The sequence below is a fragment of the Lissotriton helveticus genome, chromosome 9, assembly GCF_964261635.1.
Source record: "Lissotriton helveticus chromosome 9, aLisHel1.1, whole genome shotgun sequence".
In the NCBI taxonomy this organism is placed as follows: Eukaryota; Metazoa; Chordata; class Amphibia; order Caudata; family Salamandridae; genus Lissotriton; species Lissotriton helveticus.
In genome coordinates, this window is record NC_136070.1 from 443,936,769 (window position 1) to 443,952,572 (window position 15,804).

At 41.4% G+C, this 15,804-nt stretch overlaps 1 protein-coding gene across 2 annotated transcripts in view; it reads left to right on the forward strand.

The window, feature by feature from the left end:
- Nucleotides 1-15,804, forward strand: part of TDRD9 (tudor domain containing 9) — a 2,642,469-nt gene that overhangs the window by 1,244,553 nt on the left and 1,382,112 nt on the right. For both annotated transcript variants that reach the window (XM_078660267.1, XM_078660268.1), the window contains one exon: nucleotides 5,565-5,609. In XM_078660267.1, coding sequence (XP_078516393.1) covers nucleotides 5,565-5,609 — 45 coding nt within the window. The remainder of the gene's footprint in view (nucleotides 1-5,564; nucleotides 5,610-15,804) is intronic.

Consider the following 15,804-nt stretch of genomic DNA (forward strand, 5'->3'; position numbering starts at 1 on the left):
GTAGATAGTGAGTAGTAGGGAGTGAGTAGTAGAGAGTGAGTATTAGAGAGTAGTGGAGTAGTAGAGTAGTGGAGAATATTCCAAAGTTTGGCACAGCACCACTTGCACAATAAGTCCAATCAAATCATATCACTTAGAGTCCTTATTGAAGCGCTGAATCTTGGTGTATATTCAAATGCTTTTATTTTCATTAAGTTTATGTACCACAGCCAGCCGACGCGTTTTGTTCTGTACAACAGAACTTCTTCAGGGCGTTCTTATTTCCTTCAAGTTATGTCGGTATCCTGTTGTCATATAACTAGATATTTCTTCCAAATGTTAGACGAGACGCAAGTACATTCTTATTCAAAGTGACTAGGTATCAATTTTACCCACACAATTCGGGCAGACTTGAGTAATTTATAGCATCCTCAAAGTCAGTCTTTCAAAAATTCCAAAGTATAGGACATGATAATCCAAATCCAAATGTTTCTCAAGAAAAGTCATTTTCAATCGTTCGGAATATCGGCGTTTGGGCAGATATGACACAGGGACCTCCAGTATGCATGGGGAATTAGTCCCCCCTCTGCAAACGCGCCAGTGGCCTGCGTTGCAGAGAGGTGTAAAAAGGGGCATAGCCTCATTGCACCTCTGTGCAATGCATCCCAATGGCGCATACTGGAGGTTCCAGGTGGGCTAGTTGGCCCCCAGGGACCCCCAGTATGCAACGGGAATTAGTTCCCCCTCTTCAAACATGCACGGGGCTGCGTTGCAGAGAGGTGTAAAAAAGGGTGTGGCCTCATTACACCTCTCTGCAATGCAGCCCCCTGGCGCATACTGGAGGCTCCTGGTGGCCTAGTTGGCCCCCAGGGACCCCCAGTATGCAAGGGGAATTAGTTAACCCTCTGCAAACGCACCAGGGGGCTGCGTTGCATAGAGGTGTAACAAGGGGCATAGCCTCATTACACCTCTGCAATGCAGCCCCCTGGCACATACTGGAGGTTCCAGGTGGGCTAGTTGGCCCCCAGGGGCCCCCAGTATGCAAGGGGAATTAGTTCCCCCCTCTTCAAACATGCATGGGGGCTGCGTTGCAGAGAGGTGTAAAAAGGGGCGTGGCTTCCTTACACCTCTCTGCAATGCAGTCCCCTGGCGCATACTGGAGATTCCTGGTGGGCTTTCAGGTCTTATATAGTTAGGAATTAGCATTAAAAAAAACTTTGAAATTCACAGAAAAATACATGGGTTTCAGGCCTTATATAGTTAGGAATTAGCATTTAAAAAACCTTGCAAATTCACTGAAAAAACCATAGGTTTCAGGCCTTATATAGTTAGGAATTCGCATTTAAAAAACCTTTGAAATTCACTGAAAAAACCATAGGTTTCATGCCTTACATAGTTAGGAATTAGCATTTAAAAAACCTTTAAAATTCACTCAAAAAACTATAAGTTTTAGGGGTGTTATAGTTAGCTGGACATTTCACTCATACAAAACCATTGAAATTGCTCCTATATAGTTAGTTGTACTAACTATATTTCGCGCACTCGCAATCCACTGCTGATGATGTCACATATTACATCATTCATGACATGGTCAGTGACATCACTGATGACATCTCAAATGACATCACTGATGACATCATCCACGTGACAATCACATACACTAGTAAAATCTTTCATCACTCTTTGTAAAATACAGAGCATCATATTTGAATCCATTGTTACAGCAATACAAGTATCTAAAAACCCACTCAGTGATTCATAGATGTATACACACATCTAATCACTTACCTGTAGATTCACTCATACATGCTGTCAATGAACAATAGAACACTATCAAAAATACTTATACAACTAAATCGACATTACACAACAGTACACATCCTATTCACATATGAAGTCATCCTACTCACTTATGCAAACAATGGATCATACTTACATATTTACTTAATTTAATTTCAAAAAGGGGGTGGTGATGGACAGAGTATCTGAGTTAATCAGAACACTCCTACCCAGTCAACAGATCAGGGCTTGATCCATCACCGTTTTTTAGCTCACTGCACCATCCCAGTTCAGAACCTGGCTATATGCAAATTAGTCTGTCCCTTGCCCAGTGCATCATGGGAACAGGGCAGACCAAACTACCAAGCCAATTCTTTACTGGAAAGGAAACAAGCTTGGGGCAGTGAGCTAAATAACGGTGATGGATCAAGCCCTGATCTTTGGACTGGGTAAGAGTGGTCTGCTTAATTCAGACACTCTGTTCATCACCACCCCCTTTTCTGAATACATATTTACTTAGCTACACACTTATACAAACACAACTTCATCTATTCATTTAGATAGTAGGTCATACTTAGTGAATTATAAAATCATTATTACAAGTATAAAGTTATCCATACAGTCACTCACACAATCATTGAGTCTTATGTATACGTATTTATATACAACAACTGACACATACACTGCCTTTTATTTTTCTAGTTTATTGGACATGTACCATTAAGAAATATATTTTGCTCATCACCACACCCATAAAGATATTCACTCACCCAAACAACTGTTAGAACATGTAGTTTTAACTTCATATATCTAGTGAATCAACTATTCACACATCTTTGGGCAGTCACACACCCCCCACCGAACCACACACATTCACTCTCCCATACAAATACTCAGTTAACTAATCAATAACTAATATAGACTTTCACATAGCTAGTAACCAACTGGAGAACCAGTTTACACAACAACTGACAAAGTGATACAGATATTCAAACAGTTTAGTCACTATTCACTATATTTAGTGAGACACTATAAATTGGTCAAGTAAACAGTCAATTACACTGCTACTAAATCCTCCATCCAAATATTTATTTTTATATATCCATTCATTCTTCAATGCAAATTGCTATATATATAATGCATATTTAAATAACGAAGCAAACCACATTCACTGGATGATGTCATCAGTGATGTCATTTGAGATGTCATCAGTGATGTCACTGACCATGTCATGAATGATGTAATGTGACATCATCAGCAGTGGATTGCGGGTGCGCGAAATATACTTAGTACAACTAACTATATAGGAGCAATTTCAATGGTTTTGTATGAGTGAAATGTCCAGCTAACTATAACACCCCTAAAACTTCTAGTTTTTTGAGTGAATTTTAAAGGTTTTTTAAATGCTAATTCCTAACTATATAAGGCCTGAAACCTATGTTTTTTTCAGTGAATATATATATATATATTTTTTGCAAAAATGAAGACGCCGCACTCTGGAATTGAGAGATTAATCTTCTTTATTCGACTCCATCGTTAGTCTATCACACCGACGCGTTTCGGGCATGCGCCCTTTCTCACGGTATATATATATATATATTTACGCATACATGCACACAAACACTGAGGCAGGCTGTTTCCTTTATTGAGTAACAGCAAATCCTAACTGCACCAGCATGGACTCTAATCCTAACTGCATGGGCAAGGCGGCCATGATACTCCGTGCTTTTAGAGATGTCTCAATCCTCACTAGAAGCCCCCATTATGGCCTGACTTTTTCACTCTGCATCAGGGTCATCTCAGACACTCTGTTCCCAAAGCCTCAATCTAGCAATTTGGAAACTCAGTACCTAGGGTTTTCATATCTCAACTACCCACAAGAATGCATGGTAATTCTGAGGGAGGCTACCACAACTCATACTTGCTGAGCAGAAAAATGGAAAATGTTTGTACACTACTGCTTCTCTTAACACACATACCCCCTTTACTGTTTATGTGCAGGATGTCATTTCCTACCCTCTACACCTTTATAATGCAGCCCTAACATACACACTTACATACTACTTCAACTCACTGCAATTGCAACACACCTTTACAATAGACCACATTCTTCTATTTAGTAGAGTACCTGTCTTCAAAGCCTTCATGTGAGGCTAAAAAGGGTCATCCCTCCAACAATGCCTCCTGTTTTCCGTATGGAAGTTACATGTCGTACGTGAGTCCCTTGCTCACTTTGCCACTGGATTCAAGCAAGCCTGGCTGAAGACGGCTGTAATGCCAGAAACCCGTCCTAGGCAGCTTGTTTCCGGTCCAGGGAAGGCATGGCTTGGCAGTTCAGGCTGGACTGTTCCCATGAGGCACAGGGTCAGACTGATTTGCATATGGCCATGTCTGAACTGAGGTGGCAGAGTGGGCTAAAGAACGGTGGTGGATTAAACCCAGATTTGTTGACTGGGTGTGAGTGTTTGATTGGTTCAGATGCTCCGTCCATCACCACCCCCTTTTGTACCACTTACATGTTGTACTCCAGCGCCTTATGGGTCCGCCTTTTGAGCTTTTGTGTTTCCGAATTTGTCTTGGAAGGTGGTTTTCGTATAGCAGTCACTTCCCTCGGGCGAATTAGTGAGCTGCAAGCTATTACAATTCAGGAACCATACATTTAGGTTCATAAGATAGGGTTGCTCCTAGCACTAACCCCAGATTCCTGTGTCTCATCCATTCATATCAACCAATCTATCGAGTTACATTACTTTTTCCCTCAGCCAGAGTCCGTAGATGAAAGGGCGCTTGACTTTCTGGATATTAAAAAGGCACTCATGTATTTTATCAACAGAACAAAACCTTTCAGAAAGTCTGCTTAACTTTTTGTTCCCTTCACCAAAACCCCACAAGATATCTGACATTTCCAAAACAGGCTTGGCACACCAGCCTTTCTAGGTAATATCCCTATCTTGAATATATGTAAGGCTGCTACTTTATAAGCACCACACACATTTACCAAGAAATATTGTGTAGATGTACTTGCATGCTAACAATCTCCAGTTGGCCAAGTGGTTTTAAGGATACTTTTTCAAACATATTCTAGCTAGCCACTTCTTTTCAGAGGGAGTTCCTTTCAGTCTGTGCAGAGCATGCGTAACTACAGCCACACATACTATGAACTGAAAATATTTTCAGCATATAACCGTCGGTTCTTAGTATGTAGAGCTGTAGGTTCACATTCATCCACCGTCCTCGCCAGAATCTAGCAATGATCACAGATTTTGATACCTTTCTAATGTTACTTTAATTTCTTAAAATCATCACACTCTTGTCTTCCACAAAGCGTTCAATTTACGTTACAAGTCCACTGAGTGGGAAAACAATCTGAGGTGGAGTTGGTGTGCTGGTGTATTATGGAACAAGTTAGGAGTCACACCAGGTCTTATGACTAATTACTTCTAATTTCCTCAAAGAACAACTTGCAAAGGTCAGGGCCCTTCACTACATGCCAGGAGTATACGGAGTATGTGAATCTGTAGCACTTCTTGTACACGCTACAAACAGATGTTTACAGTGCAAGTAACATTTTCCATGCATAAATCTATGTATGTATGTGTGTGTAAAAAATAGAAATAAATATATATGTGTATATATATATATATATATATAGATATAGATAAAATGTAATTTTAACATACAATCTTAAGCTCTTAAGAAAATGTGTAGGCTTAAACAGTTCTGAAGTAGTAAAACCATTTTGGTATTATCTTGTTTAATCATTTCTACCTGATGATCATGAACTAATGGTGTCTTCTTTCGTGCAGTCTTGGCAAGCATGCAGAGAAAAAGGAGAATTGAGGCGCTCCAAGGTTGGTTAAATATTTTTTGTATTCTGCATGCTGGCTCACTGTGGTGCTGTTTTCTTTTTTATATTTTTTTTATTATATATCCCAGAAGAGACAGTGGTTACAAATAACAAAAAAATAGAAAAAGCTGCAAATTTACAAATATACACATTGTAAATAGCAGTATGTCCAATATAACACATGGTTCTTCTAAAGAAAAAGAAGAAAATCGTAGGAGTCAACCAGGCACTAGTTAAACGTTTCATGTTGCGTTATACAAGATACAAAAAGAGAGAGAGAAAAAAAAAAGAAAAGAAAAACAGGGAACATTATACATCAAAATTACTCAAACAAAGGGCCTCAAATGTGTCTGTCCCATTTCCCCGCCCCTTGCATCCATATAATGCCATCTCCAAATTACATATATGAAGCATCAGGGCAAACCAAGCTTGATTCGCCGAAGGGTTAGCATCCATCTAATTTGATGCCATCAGCAGTCTGGCTCCTGTCATTAAAATGAAACAAAAATATACCTGTGTTGATTCTAGTTGTGCATTCTCATCAAAACCTAATAGCATCATAGTTGGCGAGATAGACACATCTTGTTTTAACACTTTATGCAGAAAAATTTCGATTCCATTTATTAAAGTGTCCAGCTTACTACAATCAAAAAAACATATGTACCAAATCTACAGGGCCTTGCCCACATCTCGGGCAGTGATCATTTTCCCTTTTCTAACATGCACACAGTTTTTCCGGGGTAAAGTACAAATTAAAATCTGTTTTGTAATGTTGGCTTCGAGATTTGCAGAGAGAAATACTTTCTTTGAGAGAGCCTGTCTCGGTCTCTGTTGGCGCCTGGCAAGATGGCTGCCGGGAGGTTGTGCTGAGCGGTCGCACTGATCCACTCTCCCTCACACAGAAATGATGTCGGAGTATTAGGAAGGATGTCGTGCTGCCCTCATGGCCCCCATGTCTATAATATTCTGGGTATACACTAAATACTCAGATTGGAAATTGCCGGGCAACAAAGAAATAATCTATCAAGGGCTTTACCAGATCAAGAGGAAGGCTCAATATTTGATAGCTCTTATCAGCACTAGCCTGCCAAAGATGCCGCCTTTACCCCCTTTGCCTCCGCGATCCACGAGGCAGGAGAAGGCGAAAACGCAAACAGAATCAACTACGGGGAGAGCTGCTGTTGGTGACGGCGGAGGAAGTAAGGCAGCGGTGGATATTCTTGGCCCCTCACAGCGAGCTCTAGGAGCGATAAAAAAGAATATAACCCCAGCAGTCAAAGAAAAGAAGCATGAGGGTCGCGTTAAAGAAAGAGCGCGGTCAGAACAACAACTGAGCCCTAAGAAGGATCACACTGGCATCACCGGCATCAGCGGAAGACACAAACAGGGGAAAACGAGCGAAAAAGCAATCAAAGACATGGGGCTAAGACAGCCTACCTTGGACGAGGCTTTTACCCCGAGACGCCCTGCACCGCTCGAGCCAAAGCAGAATCAAGGCGGAAGCGTCCTCGTGGACGTCCAGGACGCTGAAGTGCTGGTTGCTAGGCAACCCCCCGGATCAGAGCACGGCCTGGGAGACAGCGCGCCCTCGAGTCAGGAGGTCGTTCTGAAAGATCCCACACACGGTGAGACAGACACAACTACTGGGGGGGGGCAGACAGCAATGTTTTAGAGATGGCAAGCAACAGTACAGGAAATGCTGGTATGATGGAGGCTCTGCTGCAGGTTGAGGCCGAGCTTAATTCACCTCTGCAGGCTAGTGGCACATGGGGAAGTAATGCAACATTGGGGAAAAAAAAGACGGCGAAGGCTATGGTGAGGGAGAATGCTTCTTTTCACCATTTGAGGATACAGATACCACTAGAACTAGTGACGTCAGCTCAGAGGAGGGCTCACTTTCACGCTCTAGCTCCTCAGATAGACAAAGCACTCAGAAAAAGAGATGGCCGCATTTGAAGAGACATGGTTCTGGCTCGGGCTCGGGCTCTGCACCCCTCAGTGACTTTGGCTGCAAATTGGCATGGGATTATTCTGCTACTTCGCAGCCTCACCAAGAAGGCAACAATCCCCTGGGCGTTACTAGAAAAGTACCTCCTGAGAATTACCCACCTCAGGCCCCTTTTGATATGTTATTCGATACATTAAAACAAATGCAGGTGGAGGCGAGATCTGAAAGCCGCAGGGCAAGACGAACCACAAAAAAAATCCATAACACTATGAAAAAGGTTAATAAATTATATGATGAAATGGCTGCTAGAGTTACCGAGGTCGAGGAGAGAACGGGGAAACTGGAGGAGGATATGAACACTTGGCAAGATTTCAAAGACACACAAGAAAAGATAACAGAGGTCTCACAATGGAAACTTGAGGATTTTGAAAATCGCCAAAGGCGCAATAACATCCGCCTTTTGGGCGTTGAAGAGGGAAGCGAGGGGCAGGACATTATGTGTTTTGTTGTCAAACTATTAAAAGGGGCTTTTCCTGAATCCGAATGGCAGTGGGAGAAGGAAGTTCAGCGCGCACACAGGTTCCCCTTTAAGCAGAAGAAAGAGAGAGGAACAGCTCTCCCAAGGGCAATACTTATAAATGTTGGGAACTATCTTCTTAGGCAAGAAATAATGGACAAGGCAAGACCTGATAGTAAACGAACATTTGAGGGCATTACTTTTTTTGCCAGACCTGACTTCTGCCACGCAACAGTGGAAAGGAGATGGAGGCTCAGGCAATTAATAAAGCCTTTTCAGTCTATCGGATCAGAGGCATATCTACTATTCCCTGCCAGGTTGAAGGTAGTGACTAAGGGGGCCGTGAGGATGTTTCTATCCGAAATTAAAGCGCAGCAATTCCTAGAGGAACTTAAGGATCAAAGGGAGAGGTAAAAAGCTCAACATGAGCCATAATTTAGAAATTCTGATAGAATGATAGTATATATCAGGATTTTCGTTTAGGGCACTTTTTTAGAGAGGTGAGGTTACGGGCTGAGCTCAAGCAACAGGGGCAACAGGGGTGCATGGGGGGGGGGGAAATAAATGAATAAATAAATAAAGGAGAGGGGCAATAGGGGTGGACATATGTGAACATGAGGGAGCACAAGGTAATGGGGGAGTAAGGGAGAGTGGCGCGGCCTCCACAACCGAAAGCAGTCACACATAGGTCACCTTGACCTATTTGCCAGTAGAGGGGAGGGTGGGGGTTGGCTAGTTTGGGGAGGGGGGTAGAAGGGGGGTGAGGGGGGGTAAGGAGTAAGGAGGGGAGAAATTTTCAAGCAAGTGAGGATTTAAGTGGTAAGGAACAGCACAGAACAAGAGTTAGTAGGTTAAAGCTAAAGCTAAAGCAACAGCGGAAACAGTATGATACAACTTATGTATTTGGATCAAATGTAATTGTCTGCCAGAATAAGTACCGAGAAATGCCTCATGACTGGTTCTCTATGATGGGCAAAATGTTATCTGTATTCAATGACGTGTAAGATAGCTACTATCAATGTCTGTGGGCTTAATGATGTGAGTAAAAGGCTCAGGGTCTCAGAATTGTTAAGAACTCTGCGATTGGACTTAGTTTGCCTGCAGGAAACACATCTTGAGGCAATAAGAGGAAATCTTCTGGGCCATCTGGGATTTAATGTATTGGCTAACTCCAAACAGTCATCGAGAACTAAGGGTGTTGCTGTATTAGGGAGAAGGAATGATGTGCTGGTGATAAGGAAGAAGGAGGACACATGGGGCAGATGGGCTCTATTAGAGCTAAAATTCAAGGAAGATAAATTAACACTCGTCACAATATATGGGGCAACAGAGGATGACCCGGAAGTTTTTCAACATTTAGACACAGAGTTAGCCCAGTGGCCAGAGCCTATAATATGCTGTGGTGACTTTAATATTCACGACCCCGGTAGTACCTTTTTGCGTCCGCAGTGTCATTATGGGGGGAGGAAGAGGAGGGTACATAGAGCACTTTCAAATTTGGTGGCTCATAATTCTTTGGATGATCCATGGATTAAGACGCACCCTAATATAGATGGCAGCACTTTCTATTCATTCCCCCACAAAATTATGGTCAGGCTGGACTATTTTTTGGTTTCTAAATCCCTGATGACTGATGTATATATAGAAAGGAAACCACGAATCATCTCAGATCATAACCCTTTAATCCTGACAGTTAGACTAGGACAGGCACAAAAAAGGACCACCCAATGGACTTTCGAAAGAGCGTTATTGAAGGATGAGATGTATAAGTCTCATATGGGTGGCTGGATTAAGAGCTATTGGGAGATCAATAGAGGAACAGCACCCCCGGGGGTGGTTTGGGACGCTTTCAAAGCAGGAGCTAGGGGAGAGACATTGAGCTATGTACTTTCCAGACAAAAAAGGGAAAAAGAAAAAATAGAGGAACTCTCTAGAAACCTACTCAAGGAAGAGAATGAGCTAACATTAGCTATACAACAGCATTTACCCCATGACCAGCATCTATTGAGAATAACAGTTTTTCAGGCAGAAGCCTCGGAAAACATCGCTAAAAAGGCAGCAGAAAATTACCTGATTAAAAGGGAGGCTGCATAGGAGTTAAGTGAAAGAGTTGGGCACATATTAGCTATAAGAACTAGACAGAGGCTAGCAGCGGCAGACATCAAGGAAATAGTGGATGGGCAGGGCAATACGGTTACAGAACCGGATTCAGTGAGGGAGGTTTTTAGGCAGTTTTATAAGGACTTATATGCCAGCGGCAACACAGGAGAAGTAGCAGAGATAGATAGGTACCTAAGGGATATTCCGAAGCCATTCATCACAGCGGAACAAAGAGAGGAGTTGGACTCTCCTTTCCACTTAGAGGAATTTGTGTCAGCTCTGACTAGCCTCCCCTCGGGTAAAGCAGCGGGCCCAGATCAGCTGCCTGTAGAGTTTTATAAGGTTTTTCAAGGAAGTATTGCTGAAGAAATGGTAAATGTTATGAGGCAGGCACAAAAAGGAGAGTCAATACCAGAGACATGGGGAGAAGCTGATATCATTGTGATTTTAAAGAAAGGGAAACCTGAAACTACACCAGGTTCATATAGACCGATCACATTAATGAACGCAGACACTAAAACCTATTCTAAAATATTAGCTACGAGGATTTCTAGGATTATTGAGGGGGTGGTAAGCCCCATACAACATGGGTTTATCCCTGGCAAGGGTACTACACAACATGTCAGGCAATTGATCACAATGTTTGATGCGGCAGGTACCCTGGGGGACCCTATGGCAGCGCTTTTTCTAGACGCTGAGAAGGCGTTCGATAGGGTCTCCTGGGATTACCTGTGGCATGCACTGAAATGGAGTGGCATAGGCGAGGGCTATATAAAAGCTATCCAGACTCTTTATAAAGAACCAACAGCAAGAATCAGGGTCAATAGGGGACACTCGGCAGCAGTTAAGATATGTAGAGGGACTAGGCAAGGCTGCCCATCATCCCCTCTGCTGTTCGCTATATACCTGGACCCTTTTCTACGGAGACTGGAAGGTAACCCAGGGATTTGCCCAATGAGAGAAAATGGCTGTAAAGTTAAATCATTGACCTATGCGGACGATGTCGCCATTCTGACACCTAACCCATCAGCAGCTATTGGTGAAATAGAGCTTGAGGCGCAATTGTTTGGACAGGTGTCTGGGTACAGCTTAAATAGAAGTAAGACACAGATAGTAGGTAATAGGTTTATAGACTGTAATGACCAAAGGGTTGTAACCTCGGCAATATATTTGGGAGTGGCAATCTCTGCAGATTTAGATATAGTGGTACAGAGCAATATTGCCCCATTAATAGATAAGGTAAAATTAGACCTAGAGAGAATGAACAACTTGCACCTATCTCTAGTAGGTTGTACTAATGGTATCAAGATGTTAATTCTGCCAAAGTTTTTATATTTTTTTAGGACAATATCGTTATTCTTTGAAAATAAATGGTTTAATGCACTAGAGATTATTCTCAACAGATTCATTTGGGCACAAGGAAAGACGCGCAGAGCATATAGGTTTATATCCCTGCCAAGAGACAGGGGAGGCTGGGGTGCACCAGATTTTAAATTATATTACTGGGCAGCTGCCATACAATATATGCAGGGATTGGTGGGCGCTGACGGCCTCAACCAAAGAATCACCAACTATTCTACAAACATATATGCCGCAGTGTTAGGGGCAGATGCGGAGAACTGCTTCTTAAACTGCATAGACTTTGGATATTATAAGAGAACTAAATTCAAGACAGTAGAGGCCGACATTAAAGTCTGGAATGGTTTTTTAAAAAGATCCCATCTTGGGAGGTTTAATCGGTATATTAGGTTGTACAAAAATAAGTCTTTCTCGATACCAATCTTTGCAGATACTGTGATGGCAGGGTGGGCAGAGAAGGGGATCATCCAAGTCGGGGACGTAATGAACACCGAGGGATTTTTTCAATTTTCAGAATTGATAACAAAATATGGAATAGACAGGAGGGACCTCTTTAAATACTTGCAAGTAAGAAGTTTTTTAAACACTAAACGAGGAGGATTGGTGGGCTTTGCTAAAATAGATATATTGGAGAAAATCAGGTTAGGGCGGGAATGTACTATTCGCAGCTTTTATGCTTGTCTACTAGAAGGAAAAGTTGATGATAGGGAGAAATATAGTAAGAAATGGGCAGAGAAACTGAATGGAGAAGAGTATTGGTTTGAGGATTCCCTGGTCTTGGGGCGTACAATTCTTTGCTCTGCCCCCCTACAATCACAGCACTATAAAACCCTCTACTCGTTGTATTTTACACCAGCAAGAATTGCAAAATGGGGAGGTACTACAGGCACATTATGTCCACGATGTAATTCAGCAGAGGCAGACTTGATCCATATTTTTGCTACATGCCCTCAACTGCACAATCTAATTAGAGATATAGAGAAGTTTTTAGATCAATCCCTAGATATACAAGTAAGGCTTAATCCTATGAGAATTTTATTAGGAATAGGGCCCGACATAAATGAGCCACAGCGAGAATTCCTGTTTATTGCTATGGCAGTATACAGATTAAACTTAGCCAGGGCCTGGCTGGATAAAACCCCCCCAGCGATGCAAGTATGGTTAGCAAACCTCTTAGCAGCATATAATTTTGAAAAGCCCATTTATGCGCGAAAAGGCAGGAAAGGCAGGATGCTAGGCTTAAGAATATGGGATCCTATATGTAGATGGACGCGACAGCTGGAGGCCAACCACTCACTTGGCTAGGTTGATTTCATGCTTGCAGGGGCACTTTTCTTATTATTTTGGGTATTTATTTATTTTTTGTCATTTTCTTACAAATTTATGCTTTGCTTTCAACCAGGAGGTGGTCCATAAATAATCAATTAAAGTTGTTGTGATTAACTGTAATGAAATGCAATTACAAACAAAAGATACTGCTCGATTGTTAACTATGAAGAAAGTAAAATAACAAATGTATTAAGATCTGCAAATCTGTGCAACTTCGGGAAAAATAAAAATATATTTAAAAAAAGAAAAAAAGAGAGAGCCTATTACCTACATAGGTCCATGTCCTGCTTATCTAATTTGACTGCCCAGGTAGCTTCGGTTTTTACTAAATCGTCAGGAGCGGCTTTTGTAAAATAAAAAGCTATATAGATCCTTAATTCAAGGGCTTTATAAAGGATAGTTTCTAGCAAGGGGGTCTTATCTGTAGAAGTGATGTTTGATGTAAAAGGTCTAATAGTTTCCGTAATTTGGACATTCTTAAAATAAGATCTAGGGTCAATTTTATACAGCTCCTGTAGCTCTACAAAAGAAATCATACGATTCCTGCCTATGACATCCCCTATTTTGCTGACACCAGCCTGCTCCCAATGTTTAGCAATTCTATCATAAAGAGGGGCCGGAAAAAACTGTGATCGCCAAAGGGGTAGGTATCTCTGGAGCCTTGGAATTTCTAACGGCTTGCAGACTTTATGCCATACATTCCATAACACTCTAAGGGACGACTGTGCTGTTGATTAATTTAGTGAGAAAGATGTGTGTATTCATGTTTTTATACTCCGGCACAAATATAGTGTGAATTTTTTCATTAGTATTCACTGAGCCCCAATTAGCTAGTTCCGCTCTCCTGGTGAATTAAAGCTGTACTGCACTTTTTTCTTTTGCCAATGTTCACAGCTTTCGGTTATGAAATTTGCAGAATTGTTTGTGTTTTCATTTAGTGCATTGTGGTTCATTATTTTTTAAATGTTAAACTTGTGTGCCTTTCGAAAGCTACTGGATGTACTTGGTGCAGATTTGTGACGTACTCTATTTTTCAAAAATATTTAGAACTTTAAGTGCTATTTCTCCAAGCAAAGCTTTCTATTGTAGTCAATTAAACCTGAAATTATTCAGCTGATGTTTCCAATAGTATTATACACGATGTGGACTGAAAATTGTTCCTATTGACATCAAGTAAAGAGCATTAAAGCAAATTATTTATCCTCAAGTTATTTTCTAACATGGAAATCATGAAATAGCTTGATGTGTTTATTTAAAGTACAATCTTTATGCATTCTGTTAATTTGGGTGATTGAGCAGGGTAAAGAAGCAACCATATTAAATTGGAGACATTAAAGGGCAATCGGATGGTAATTTCTATGGTTATTCTCTCACAATCCCCCATGCAAAGAAATCAGTTGAAAGCAAATCTAAACATTTCAGCTTTTAGCAGCATTCAGAACTTCTGTTTGTTTGGTTCGAATCTTGCATTGGAATTTAATGTGTTCCACAGATCAAGACCTTAAATGTCCATGGACCTGGCACCTACCTGTTTCAACCTTTGGAGGTGTATTGGATGAATCAGTGGGTTGCCGCTTAATGATGGGTGCCAGTTTCTGTACTTATGCTAGGACGAGATACCTAGTGCGCTGTGCAGAAGGCCTTGAAAAATGATCGCAGTCGACAGTGAGTTATTGTAATGCTTGAGGTGGATGTGCTTGTGGAGCATTAAGCATAATCTGTCTTCATGGTGCTGTAACTTTTGTTGTCTGGATATAAATGCTGGCATTGACTTAAAGAACCTGAAAGTTCCAAGTAAAAAAAAAACCAGATTCCTTTCTCTAAGTGGTTGGAGGAAGAGTTACCACCTCTGGGGGCAAGGTGAAGGGCAGAAAGTTAGACTTGGTTTCTGCTCGGGCTAAAATTATTGTGTTTGTGCCCTCCAAGAGGAGAGGACTCTTTCATCCAAATGAGCACTTGGGTCAAGCACAACTTGATGTGGACAAGTTGCTAGATTTGTTGTCTAGGTAGAAGTGGAACCATGTGCCTTATGTAAACATTTGGAAGTTCATGCCAGCACACCTTTTCTGCGAGGTGTAGTATTGTAAATGTAGTGCATGATACCAGTGACGAGCACCCTTGGATACACCTGCACTCTGAGTGGCACTTAACCAGGAAAGACTCTAAGGAGCATTTGTAAACACCTTAGACTGATGTTTTACTCTCGGCTGTTTGATGGGCAACAATCCAGAAACACTTGCGCCCAAAGAAACACAGGACTGGCTGTGCCAGTAGTGCAAGTACTCCAATGCTTGCTAGTAAACTAAAGTGACTGTTACCATGCACTGCATGTCCCATAATACATCTGGGAAAAAATGTGTGTCATGCTGGGCATTATGTTCCCCCGCCCTCCTATTATTGATCTGGTATTATGCTATGAGGTATTTATAGATATTAAACAAAGGAGATGAGCAGTATGATTTAGGGGCATGCCTAAGGACATAGGGGGAGAGCAGGCAATTTGGCTGACCTACTCCTGCATTTTTTTCTGAATGATAAGGATCTACTGGATACATGAGAGATTGTTCTGCTATAACTACCCATTCTCTTCCAGGGGATCCTCATCAATAGTCATAAGAATTAGAATATTCCCGGCCATGCGCGGGACCCCGGAAACAATATATTATATGTGCCCCACATATATATACTCATATATATATATATATATATATATATATATATATATATATATATATATATATATATATATATATATATATATATAAAAATAAGCAATTGCAGCCAAATAAACTGTAGAGCTGAATTATGCTGTAAAGAATTTCCACCATACATGAACTTCTGCATTAGAAACATGAGAAACAACACCAAAGATTGTTTAGAAACTGTTTTAATGCTTAGAAAGCAGTAGACATTCGTATAACTCACTGAAAGCATAGAAAGCTCCCA